Source organism: Gigantopelta aegis, chromosome 10 (assembly GCF_016097555.1).
Source record: "Gigantopelta aegis isolate Gae_Host chromosome 10, Gae_host_genome, whole genome shotgun sequence".
NCBI classification, from domain to species: Eukaryota; Metazoa; Mollusca; class Gastropoda; order Neomphalida; family Peltospiridae; genus Gigantopelta; species Gigantopelta aegis.
In genome coordinates, this window is record NC_054708.1 from 19,121,011 (window position 1) to 19,134,181 (window position 13,171).

Consider the following 13,171-nt stretch of genomic DNA (forward strand, 5'->3'; position numbering starts at 1 on the left):
AAATAATTATTTGAAGTGCTATTGCCTGATTTGCATAGTACCTTCAACTATACGCAATATTAGCATACCTCTGTCAGGTGTCATCAAATCAAGCCAGATTGTTTACTCTAGCATGCTATGGTCAGTCACAGTGTCAGTCTAAGACAGAAGACTGTCATAAAATGTGGTTATCAAAGTTTAAAAAAAAATTATAGACTAATCTAATATTGAGGACGTCAGTGCTTACACTACCCTAACTTTAAAGGTAAATTAATTACATTTTTCTAAATTTTATAATACGTTTTCTCTGACTAAACACTGTTAATTTCATTACTTTGCAATTTTTGATGGGTATACCATATATTTTGGCAATATTTTATTCTTTAGATTATCCATTTCCGTAGAACCGAAGTGTTTTTGGTCAACCTGGTGTTTGTAGTACCAAACATTGCATTTTTCATATTTTTAAAAACGCACGTACGTCTGAAAAGTAGGTGGTTTATTGATTCGAGTTCTAGTCTATTTTTAAGGATATTTCATGTTTTAACGTCACAGACTCTTCTTTCACTCTATAATAACTTTATCTAAATGAGTTACAGGTTTGTAAATTAAATAAACTTAATGTCCATTTTTTTACGTGTTAAAACTAGGGTCTGCGCCTTGAAATACAAAAACGTGGAACTTTTTAAAAATAAATCATCCGGCCGTCTAAAGGTGAAGAGACAGGTGTGTGTGTGTGTGTGTGTATGTATGTGTGTGTATGTCTGTGTGTGGGGGTGGGGTGGGGGAGGCTGTGGGAGTGGGGAGGCTGTGGGTGTGTAGGGGTGTTGGGGGGATGGCTCTAGGTCTGCTACTGGGCCCACATATAAAATGACGGATAATATTAGAATACCGGGGGAAAAAAATCCTTGTGTCTACAATAACCATTTCACCATTACTCGTGTATGAATGGATGAACTCTTGAAATATCTGTCGGTTTTATTGATCTCTTTTTTATATAGTCTGTAAACAGACTGCAATACGTGCAATTAATAATCACAATAGGTTGTTACTATTCATGATTGCAGGGTTATTCTTTTCGCATAATTAGTTTTGCTTCTCCAGGCATACTTATTATTAATAGTTATTTGGTCATCCTTTTCGGGTCCATCGATATCTCTGAATGGATATGCGTTCGTGTTGCTAGCTCAAGTCCAGATAGCTACCGTTGTAACAAAGCAATTACTTTTGAGTGGCTAAAATGAATCAGGGCTGAATATGTATGGTCTTCTCCAGCCAGACACTAATAATTGCACTTTTTATCAAATAATTGCACTTTTTAAGCAAATAATTACACTTTTTAAACTAATAATTGCACTTTTTAAACAAATAATGGCACTTTTAAAACTAATAATTGCACTTTTTAAACAAATAATTGCACTTTTTTAAAACAAATAATTGCATTTTTAAAACTAATAATTGCACTTTTTAAACAAATAATTGCACTTTTTAAACTAATAATTGTACTCTGTAAATTAAAAAAATCGCACCTTTAAACTATAAATTGCACTTTTAACCTAATAATTGCACTTTAAAATAACACTTTTATGCTTAAAATGGCACTTTTAAACTAAACATTGCACTTCATAACTCAAATCCATCCCACGACAGCTCACTGGCCATCCGAGTATGAATACAAGCTGGGGTGTAGTGACTTCCAAGCAGCCGTGAAACGGAAATTTAGGTTGACAGCACCTATAGTCCGTCCAACAGGGAACGCCTTTTCTTCATACAATGGAATTTACTACAAGTTATTTATTTCCAAAACACTTAAAATTGCTTTCCTTCTTACATCAAACTAAACTGAAAATCATGTTTATAGAATGATGGGACGGACTATAGTTCATATACCTTTGAAGGACAAAATATGGAGCGAAGGAAATGTTTTATTTAACGACGCACTCAACACATTTTATTTACGGTTATATAGCGTCGGACATATGGTTAAGGACCACACAGATATTGAGGGAGGAAACCCGCTGTCGCCACTTCATGGGCTACTCTTTTCGATTAGCAGCAAGCGCTCTTTTTAATGCACCATCTCGTAGACAGGATAGCACATACCACGGTCTTTGATGTACCAGTCGCGGTGCACTGGCTGTAGCGAGAAATAGCCCAATGGGCTCACCGACGGGAATCGATCCCAAACCGACCGCGCATTAAGCGAGCGCTTTACAAATATGGAGTGGTTATTATGTTATTCACCCAGGACAATTCTGGGTCTCTGCTGTTTTGCATTTATGTTAGTACTTGTAGGACAGTGTTAACTCACTATTAATTTTAAAGTCGCAGACACTAGTTTCAACCCATAAAAATAATTTTAAAAAGTGTTTTGTTTAACGACATCACTAGAGCACATTGCACGACTTGTATATCAAAGGTCGTCGTATGTGCTATCCTCTCTATAAAAGATACCTTTCTACTAATAGAATCATGTTGCGGGTTTTCTTTCTTAGACTATATGTCAAAATGACCAAATGTTTGACATCCAATAGCCGATGATTAATAAATCAATGTCCTCTAGTGGTGTCGTTAAACACCTTTTTGATATACAAGTCGTGGTGCACTGACTAGAACGATGGACACTGAAAATGGACACTAAGTTTGGTTAATCTACAAACATTTAACACATAAAGGTACAACAGCGTGACACAAGAGTCTGTGACATTGAAAAGGGGACTGGCCTCGGCGGCGTCGTGGTTAGACCATCGGTCTACAGGCTGGTAGGTACTGGGTTCGGATCCTAGTCGAGGCATGGGATTTTTAATCCAAATACCGACTCCAAACCCTGAGTAAGTGCTCCGCAAGGCTCAATGGGTAGGTGTAAACCACTTGCACCGACCTGTTTTATTTGCGCCTGTGGGAAGCGCAAATAAAAGATCTCTTGCTGCTAATCGGAAAGAGTAGCCCATGTAGTGGCGACAGCGGGTTTTCTCTCAATCTTCGTGTGGTCCGTAACCATGTGTCTGACGCCATATAACCGTAAATAAAATGTGTTGAGTGCGTCGTTAAATAAAACATTTCTTTTTGAAAAGGGGAAATATTCTTAAAACAGAGCTTGTCTCTATAACCGTTACTTCTCAGACGTACATATGTTGTTGTTGTTTTTTTAAATATGAAAAATCCAATTTGTGGTGTTAAAAACATTTGAGGCCAATTGTTCAAACATTATTTAGCTTCACCGGTGGTTAAAGTAAAATATCAAAACCATGGACTAAATTAATACAAACAATATTTGAAAAAACAATGTTGAAACTTGATTTAGAACAATGAAAGGTATCCATGCATAATCAAAGCAAACGTTTATTTTACATTAGTACATGTATAATAAACATTAATTTTTTAAAACTAACCCATTTAACTATGCTTTTCACAACTGGGCCTAGGGTAATCAAAAACACTTCGGCAAGGAATAATCTAAGCAATGTCTGAATTCGATTATAACCCCCCCCCCCCCAACCACAACTACAATAGTGAAAACTAGGGTCTGTCACTTTAACAAACACACACAAAACACTCAACTCTGAATAATGCTATATATTGTTTATTTTTTTTATGACTGTCATAAACATGATCATCTTGCACATAACAACCAGTGGGTAACACTTCTAACAGCGTCGCCGCGTGAACTAACCCTTTTTACCTAACACGATATCTCTATGTACATGAACATGATATGATGTTTTCAATAACGATACACAGCACAGTTCTAGATATTTTGCTATACATGTTTATAAACAGTTGTTTACGGTGCAGGCACCTTAATCGAGACTGGACACCGTGGCAGCGATGATAATTTCAACAAACAGCAGCTAAACTATTTGCAAGACAAGAGCTATTTAAAAAATGATACCCCCTTCTAATTTATTTATGTTTTGGAATAGCACAAAACAATCACTTTCGTCTATATGAATAACGATATACAGATAGTTTGGACGAAATTTGTGTAGTCCCAATGCGTAATGAATGTGCTCTCTCTCTCTCTCTCTCTCTCTCTCTCTCTCTCTCTCTCTCTCTCTCTCTCTCTCTCTCTCTCTCTCTCTCTCTCTAACGTTTCTCTCAACAAACAATTTTTAAAAAACATCACAATTACATTTGCTAAATATTATAAATATTATACATTATGCGTCTACAGCAGACATGTGTATCATCTAGTTTTAAGCTGACGTTATGTTAAATATTCGTAGTGCAAACGCGTGTGCATGAGTGAGGTTTGGGGATCGAAACCCGTCCCTGCTCCAAGCGAATTGTTTTTAATGTATTTTCTTTGGAGAGGGCATGACCCGACCCCCACCCTTAAAATGTCGCTCGCCATAGTCTAGACCCCGTCTGCACAATTTTCTTCACATACAGTGCAGTAAATTAACTACAAACTACTTCAGTTATTCTACAAGACATCACGTGTACTACCGTATACTTTTTTACTTGTTTCAAATTGATAAGATTAAAAAAATGTCGATTTGGTTAACAGAATATATTAATCGCTTAATAAACAAAGGTGCCAGCATTGATTAATATATTTAAATCCCAAGGGTTATTCCACAATTTCGTCATCATTTTTACAAACTGCTTTAAAAATAACCACATGAAAACGAAAACCCCTCCATCCACCAATCACAGTATCACATCAAAGAATATGGCACCATTTGCATTTAAAAGATGAATTCGTGTAAACCGTACGCCCCCATAAAATAATAATTTTGTCACCCCTCTCTTCGCCTTTGGTGCATGGGTTAAAGGATCGAACCACTTCGGTGGACCCATTATCTGATAGGGTTTTCCCGTTCCACCAGTGCCCCGCAACTGGTATATCAAAGGCCGTGGTATGTGCTGTCCTATCTGTGGGAAAGTTCATATAAAAGATCTCTTGCTTGTAATGGGACAAATGTAGCTGGTTTCCTCCAAGACAGTGTGTCAAAAGTATCAAGTAATTAACATCCAATAGCCAATGATTAATTAATCAATATGCTCTAGTGGTGTCGTTAAACAAAACAAATTTTTATTCGGTTAACTCTTCTGGCATTATGGGGCATAGCCTATAACAAAGCTTCGTTATATAGTGCTGTGGGGTAGGCCAGTCTTATTAGCGGCCGAGGTCGACAATATCATGTGAATGGAAACGCGTTTGTTAATTTTTACATCATACTTCATTCGTGGAAATAAATGTCATTGTAAACTCATACACTGAAACAACCTTTTAATTTTTCTCACAGCAAAAAACACTGCTAATAACTTACATGAAATATGCCGCATACTAGATACTAGCATTTACACACATTAACGAATATAATTAATTACATTTAGTGCCAAACTGTACAACCATTCTATGTTTATAATTCAATTAATGATTTTATATAAGCACTAAAATAACATTTTAACATGTATCTTTTCGTCCTGCTAAGTATGCATGCAAATCACTGCAATACTCGCATCTATTTGTTCCACCAGGCAGTATAATACTATACTGTTAATGTACACATACATGTATTCACAATCGAGTACTACAGTTTGATAATACATACACTAACCCATACAACTGCCAACGGCAATTGGCAATATCGTGGAAATTGCCGTAGAGTTTTTAATTATTTTTTTTATTTTTTTTATTTTTTTGCTGTGGACTATATTCGATTTCTTTTTACCACGGCAATTTTGTTTTAATTGCAGGGACTGTATAGATCACATATACGTCAGTTCAAAATTCCGTCACACTGATCAAGCAGTGGTCTTTGAATTATACTGCAACAACAGGTTATATATAGATACAATCCACAGTCATATCACAGTCTAGACCCTGGCCCGCCAACAAACACTTTATTTAAACAGGTTACAAGGCCAACACAATCATTATATTAACAATGATTAAAAAAATGTCATTCATCACATCAAATTCTAAATTCCGACCACACAACTGATGTTTAAACAAGTTAGAATGTCGAAACACATATAATAACAGTCTACTATTTTAAACGGTCAATCATTATGTCAAAACATTGTTGACAGGTCCATTATAACGGCCTATACTACAGGGCCGTACCCTCTTGGGGGCGGGGGGTGGGGGGGGGGGGGGATATTGAAAATCTCACCTTTTTTTTTCACTCTAGAAAATAGCATATACAAATCAGGGTTTCATTTGTATAGTGTTTCATTTGTTTATAAAAAGTAGTGTCTCCCCCCTAGGATTTTTATTAGGGTACGGCCCTATACTAAAGCCATATTTAACTGTTTTACATTAATCGACCCCTCAAATAAATATTTGCATCATTAATTCCACAACATCAAAGGTGTAATGTGCTGTTACTGGGCGTCAATAGAGGTTTACCCAGGAATCCTTGGCTTAAAGTTGAAATACACAAAACAATATATCACATTTTTTCGGTCTAAATCGTTTTCAGTTGACCGCGTTTTTCAACTAAAATCTACTTAGGACCATTGCACTTCCAGTTAACTTGCGAGTCACAGAGTAATCACCAAGGTTAACATACGTCACAAAAGCAGATTTGCATTTTGGTCGTCATTTTTTCATTTTTCATTGGATGGTACGATTGTGGCGACCGGGTCAACGTCTAGGAGTAGCCAATCGTATGTCTTTAAATCTATACCGCACAAATATGTGTTAAATAACAAATGAATATTTTAACAGTGAGATAGGAAACCTGCTATACTATTTTATATGCACTGCCTCACAGACAGGGCAGCGCATACCATGTTCTTTAATACACTAGTCACATGACAAATGGGGGGGGGGGGGGGGGAGATGCCAAGCGGGTCCACCGAGGGTAAACGATCCTATAAGCTACTGCCTCCCAGGCGAGCGTTTTATCCCGTAAGATGACGTCATACGATACGAGTGTCTCGTACTAGAATAACCGAATGCATCGTATCCAATAAAATCGTAATGTTTGTCTTGTCACAATCGGCTATTATCGTACAAGGCACTCGAATCGTGTGACTTCGCCTTTACTACATCGCGCTTCAAGCAGACGACATCTACTAGTATTTAGAATGTCAGACAATTGCTTGATCCCGCCTTAAAACCACCGTAGTGTTTAAACAGGCTAGAAGACGGGCAAACATGAACTACTCCATATCCATAATGTCTATCTTTATAATGTTACACGCCAAGTTACGTACTATATTCAACCCTGCTGTCTGTGAAGTACACGTTTCGTGCTTTTCGCCTTTCACGTAGAAATTCCGATATTTATGTCATCACATATTCATTCACTCGTTCTTTTCATGACTGTTTTACTTTTCCACATTATATCTTGTGAAAAGATGTTTTATTTTCCACATTATAATAATTATCTTTTGAAAAGATGTTTTATTTTCCACATTATATCTTGTGAAAAGATGTCTTATTATCCACATTATACTAATTGTCATGCAGAAAGATGTTTTATTTTCCACATTAATTATATCTTGTGAAAAAGATGTTTTATTTTCCACATTATAATAATTATCTTTTGAAAAGATGTTTTATTTTCCACATTATAATAATTATCTTGTGGAAAGATGCTTTATTTTTCACATTATAATAATCATCTTGTGGAAAGATCTCCCAGTGTCCTGTTGCGTTTTATATGACCTAGTTTCTGCTCTGGTGTGCTTGTCTTCAATGCTTTGGCGGTTTCAGCGAGTTGTAATTGTCTTCAAAAAGCCCTTCTTCGTCGTCTGAATTGGGTTCACTATATCCGGTCTGGTTGTACGTCACATACTGCACTGGACACTGTTCATTCATAATAAGGGACTGAAATTGTAAACATAATTAATTAGTGTTTCCATAAAGTTATTTTCGTCCATTTCATTTCCATGATATCATAAAAGTTACTGTGTTTTTATATTCAATTAAGATGTAAGAACATAACACATTCATGTAAACACCATGTAACAAGTGATCGTAGCGGGTAGCGAACGTCTGCAATCACTCGCTCTCCTGAACATGCCTCGGACTCAAATTTGATGCTAACCAATGCAGGGAACATTTTGCTTTCAATATCTTGATTACCGATATTTCTAGTAAATTGAAAATTGATTAGCAACTACTGTTTAAGGTTTTAAAATTGTGTAGCGATCTCTGAAACTTGTGTAGCGAATCGCAATGCAACACTGAACAAAATGTTTCCTGCTATGTACCATTGAATGTGAATGTTTAGATTACAAACTAAAACAATTTTATTCTCAAAATAGTTTACCCGCTTTCCAAATATGCAGATATTCATACATGTCTGTGTTGTCGAAACTAAGTAGTGATACACCTGAACGCCTTTAAACACACCAACCCATGGGCGGATCCAAGGGGGGGGGGGGGGACCAGGGGGACGTGTCCCCCCAAAAAATTGTTCAAGTGCCCTCAAAATGTCCAAGTGCCCCTTTTGTTTGTAGAATTTTTTTTTTTTAAGTAAACAATAATTATATTGTAGATAAATGAAATCAAGATTTTCGTGTACATGCGCAAGCTTGCAGATATGTGTCTGTGTTATTGAGTCTCAATGGGGCCCCATTGAGGGTCTAACGCGAGTGACGCCAATTTACTTCATTATTGCTAGTATATTATGACGTAGAACTGTAGGAATTCATATTAATTGTAAATATCAAAACTTGTAGTAAGGTGCCCTTTTGACGAGTCAATGTGCCCTTCTTTTTTGGTCCCCCCCTAAAAATATTTCCTGGATCCGCCCATGCAACCCTGTGTTCATTTCACAGCAAGAAACCCTAACGTTCGCTGAAATTTTGACCAATTCCCGATGTGGCCATAACGTGAGCATAACGGTCGTTGTGGGGTTTTTTTGTTGTTGGTTTTATACTTTAATTTTTTATTTGTATTTGCTTTTTGAACTCTACTGTAATAATTTATTTATACTTTAATTTATTTATTTGTATTTGCTTCGCTAACTGAACTCTACTGTAATATGTGTTGCAGTTATTAATTTCATCAGACTGTACCAAGATCTAACAGACGCATAGTGTAACAGAGCTGTCTGAAATGTTCATAGCACGTTTGATACCAGAACCCGTGCTTATAAAACTTTTAGAGTCCAGACACAATCTCTAATGACGTCACACACATACAATGTGTATGACGTTGCCATGAGGTTACTATCTCAGACTCTATTAGAGTCTCGAATCTAGACTCTTAAACGTTTTATAAGCACCAGGCCAGGGCCCGTGTTTATAAAACATTTAGAGCCCAGACTCAATCTCTAATGACGTCACACGCATACAATTTCTATGGCGTTGTCATGACATTAGTGTCTCCGATTCTATTAGCGTCTATACTCTAAAAGTTTTATAAACACGGGCCCAGGCCTGATAGGTACAGCACCATTTTGTTTTGAGCCACAATAAAAGAACAACGACACTCTATACTAACCATCTTCTCTTCCTTTGCTGTGGGGTTTCGCAAGAAGTACATGAAGGGTGCATATACCATGTTCACGATTGCAATAATCCACAGTAACCTGAAACAATAACAATCAATATTATGTAAGTTTGGCATAAAGGAAGGAAGGAAGTTAGGAAATGTTTTATTTAACGACGCACTCATCACATTTTGTTTACGGTTATATGGCGTCGGACATATGGTTAAGGACCACACAGATATTGAGAGAGGAAACCCGCTGTCGCCACTTTATGGGCTACTATTTTCGATTAGCAGCATGGGGGTATTTTATATGCACCATCCCACAGACAGGGTAGTACATACCACGGCCTTTGATATACCAGTCGTGGTGCACTGGCTGGAACGAGAAATAGCCCAATGGGCCCACCGACGGGGATCGATCCTAGATCGATCACGCATCAGGCGAGCGCTGTACCACCGAGCTACGTCCTGCCCCCAGTTTGAGATAAATACTAAACATATGTATGTTTTGTAACACCCCTTTCCCCAGGCACATTTACAGTAAACTATATACATGTTTGTTAGTTACACAGTATAGTACATCCATCGATACATACATTCATTCATACATACATGATACACCATTAACACATATATGTTGCATCTATAATAGACGGATTCCGTTTTGCAAAGGTGTGTTTAGGTTACAGTTAAAAATTTAATTAGAAGGTAGAAAGTGTGGTGTCTCACTAAGGTTATGCTCTAGTGTCAATTTTCTTCAAGATGTCCACCAAGAAACTATTATTATATTAAGTTAACGTGTGTTTAATGACACCACTAGAGCACATTGATTTATCCATCATCGGCTATTAGATGTGAAATATTAGGTAAATTTAACATACAGTCTTAGAGAGGAAACCCACTACATTTTTCCTTTAGTAGCAAGGGATATTTTATATGCACCATCCCACAGACAAGACATACCACATACCACGGGTTTTGATATACCAGTCGTGGTGCACTGGCTGAAACGAGAAATAGCCCAATGGGCTCACTGACGGGGATCGATCCCTGACCGACCGCGCATCAAGCGAGTGCTTTATCACTGGTCTGCGTCCCGCCCTATATTATTACATTAAAACAGTACCATTTATTTCAGTAGTTGTGCGAGTATGCCCTACACAACATCCTTACAACTATTCCAAAATATTGGATTGAAGTGTTTACAAATACAATAATAAAAGTATTGCTAGGCTCAGACTGCCAACTGTTACGACGAAGTTGGCCAACTCGACGGTTGCATTCTGATTTCCTAAACTCCCGACTCAGATTAACAACTAATGACGAGAATCGAATTGTAAAAACGCTCAGAATAGCAACTGGGAAGTCGTAGAAGTCGTGACAGCAAAACGTTGGCCAACTTCGTGCTGACAGTTGGTAGTCTAAGGCTAGCATAAAGATGCTGTATATTTTATGTGCCAATGGTAATAGCTAAAATACACCAAAAATATGCATCGAAGCAAACATTTAGTCCGCGCATTAGGCCATCCGCCATGACGTAGGTTGAAGGCTTTGTGAATTAATCGTCATACTCACCAGCTGAAACCTATCGTCTTCACTATTGACCCACTGATGGCGGGACCTGAATAAAACAAGTCAGCAGTCATATTATAGATAACATTTATTCTACTGGTAAAATACAAAACCCTTAAAGTTGCAATATCAACACATTTCGCTGTTTTTACATCAACTGATTTGTGGTGTATTTGAATAATTAACTAGATAGGTTATCAACACTGTAATGCACTGTCTCTCAGTGGAAACAATGTTTGTCTAAAAACTTATTGGTAAAAATAAAAAACGTAAACACAAAATTGTGCCTTTACATTTCAAAAACAAAAATTAATAAATATTTGTTGAGCATTATGCAACTTTGATATCGCACTCGTTGATAAAAGTATAAAGACCTCGGCAAGCCTCGGATTTCATACTTTTATCGACTTGTGTTGATAAATTTATATTACAAGAACAAGGGATGTATCCTTTATTTATTAAAACAAATAATAGCATATAGGCAAGTCGGTGGCGTCGTGGTTAGGTCATCGGTCTACAGGCTGGTAGGTACTGGGTTCGGATCCCAGTCGAGGCATGGGATTTTTAATCCAGATACCGACTCCAAACCCTGAGTGAGTGCTCCGCAAGGCTCAATGGGTAGGTGTAAACCACTTGCACCGACCAGTGATCCATAACTGGTTCAACAAAGGCCATGGTTTGTGCTATCCTGCCTGTGGGAAGCGCAAATAAAAGATCCCTTACTGCTAATCGGAAAGAGTAGCCCATGTAGTGGCGACAGCGGGTTTCCTCTCAAAATCTGTGTGGTCCTTAACCATATGTCTGACGCCATATAACCGTAAATAAAATGTGTTGAGTGTGTCGTTAAATAAAACATTTCTTTCTTTCTGTGTATGGACACGTTTATAATGTTTAATTAAACACCACCTGTTTACATTTGATCATTTACAAACAATTATTTTACACTAGGCTACTAGCATACTAACTAGTTCTTGCTTATTAATAATTTTAATGTTAATACTTCGTTCTGCGGGTTTGAAAATTGTATTCACTAAGGCATGGTGCATGGAAATGATATATGTTGGCCCACGAAGAACCAAATTAATGAGTGGGACCACAACGTGGAACACATTTGAACATCTATCGATAGCATATTAATATGCAACATCGGCAATGGAAGGAAGGAAATGTTTTATTTAACGACGCACTCAACACATTTTATTTACGGTTATATGGCGTCGGACATATGGTTAAGGACCACACAGGTATTAAGGGAGGAAACCTGCTGTCGCCACCTCATGGGCTACTCTTTTCACTTACACATACCACGGCCTTTGATGTACCAGTCGTGGTGCACTGGCTGGAGCGAGAAATAGCCCAATGGGCCCACTGGCGGGGATCGATCCCAAACCGACCGCGCATCAAGCGGGCGCTTTACCACTGGGCAACGTCCCGCCCCCCACATCGGCAAGGGAATACGCGCTGCCAGTATAGCTTAAAATAGCGCTTCACATTCTCTTTGCTTAAAGTTTGTTTTGTTAACGACACCACTAGAGCAAATTGATTTATTAATCATCGGCTATTGGATGTTAGACATTTTTACAGGACTTTCTACAGAGAGGAAACCCGCTACATTTCCCCAAAGGATCTTTTATATGTACCATCCCAGAGACAGGATAACACATGCCTTTGATATACCAGTCGTGGTGCACTGAATGGAATGAGAAATAGTCCAATGGGGCCACCGACGGGGATCGATCCTAGAACGACCGTGCAACAGAGGAGCGCTTTACCACTTTACCACTGGGTTACGTCCTGCCCCCTTCGCTTAAGTCATATGATTAATTTTTGTTGAGAGGTGAATCCATTTTGTTTCTATAGACCAACAATAAACAAATACCTAGCATACATGGCATAAAACACAAAATTACTGAACAGGACAACAAAGTGGAACGCCTTTGAACACATACCAACGATGGCATATCCTAAGCAAAATGCCACATCGACAATGGAATACACACTGCCATAGACAGACACGTGGAGAAAACAAATGGTATAAAACACCAAATTGTTGAGTACGACAACAACTTAGAACACAATTTAAACACCTACCAATAGCATATCCCAAGCAAAACGCGACATCGGCAATGGCATACACACTGCCATAGACAGACACGTGACGCAGATCGACCAGGTAGCCCATGTGTGGCATCATGGAGGAGTCCACCATTCCTAAAA

General features: G+C 37.9%; 1 protein-coding gene across 1 annotated transcript in view; it reads right to left on the reverse strand.

Moving 5' to 3' along the window:
* Nucleotides 1–3,546: 3,546 nt before the first annotated feature.
* Nucleotides 3,547–13,171, reverse strand: part of LOC121384107 (synaptic vesicular amine transporter-like) — an 83,583-nt gene continuing 73,958 nt past the window's right edge. Inside the window, exons 13-16 of the mRNA XM_041514341.1 lie at nt 13,046–13,165; nt 10,958–11,003; nt 9,392–9,479; nt 3,547–7,768 (exon numbers count right to left, since the gene is read on the reverse strand). Of these exons, the coding sequence (XP_041370275.1) occupies nt 7,634–7,768; nt 9,392–9,479; nt 10,958–11,003; nt 13,046–13,165 (389 nt within the window). The 3' untranslated portion in view covers nt 3,547–7,633. The remainder of the gene's footprint in view (nt 7,769–9,391; nt 9,480–10,957; nt 11,004–13,045; nt 13,166–13,171) is intronic.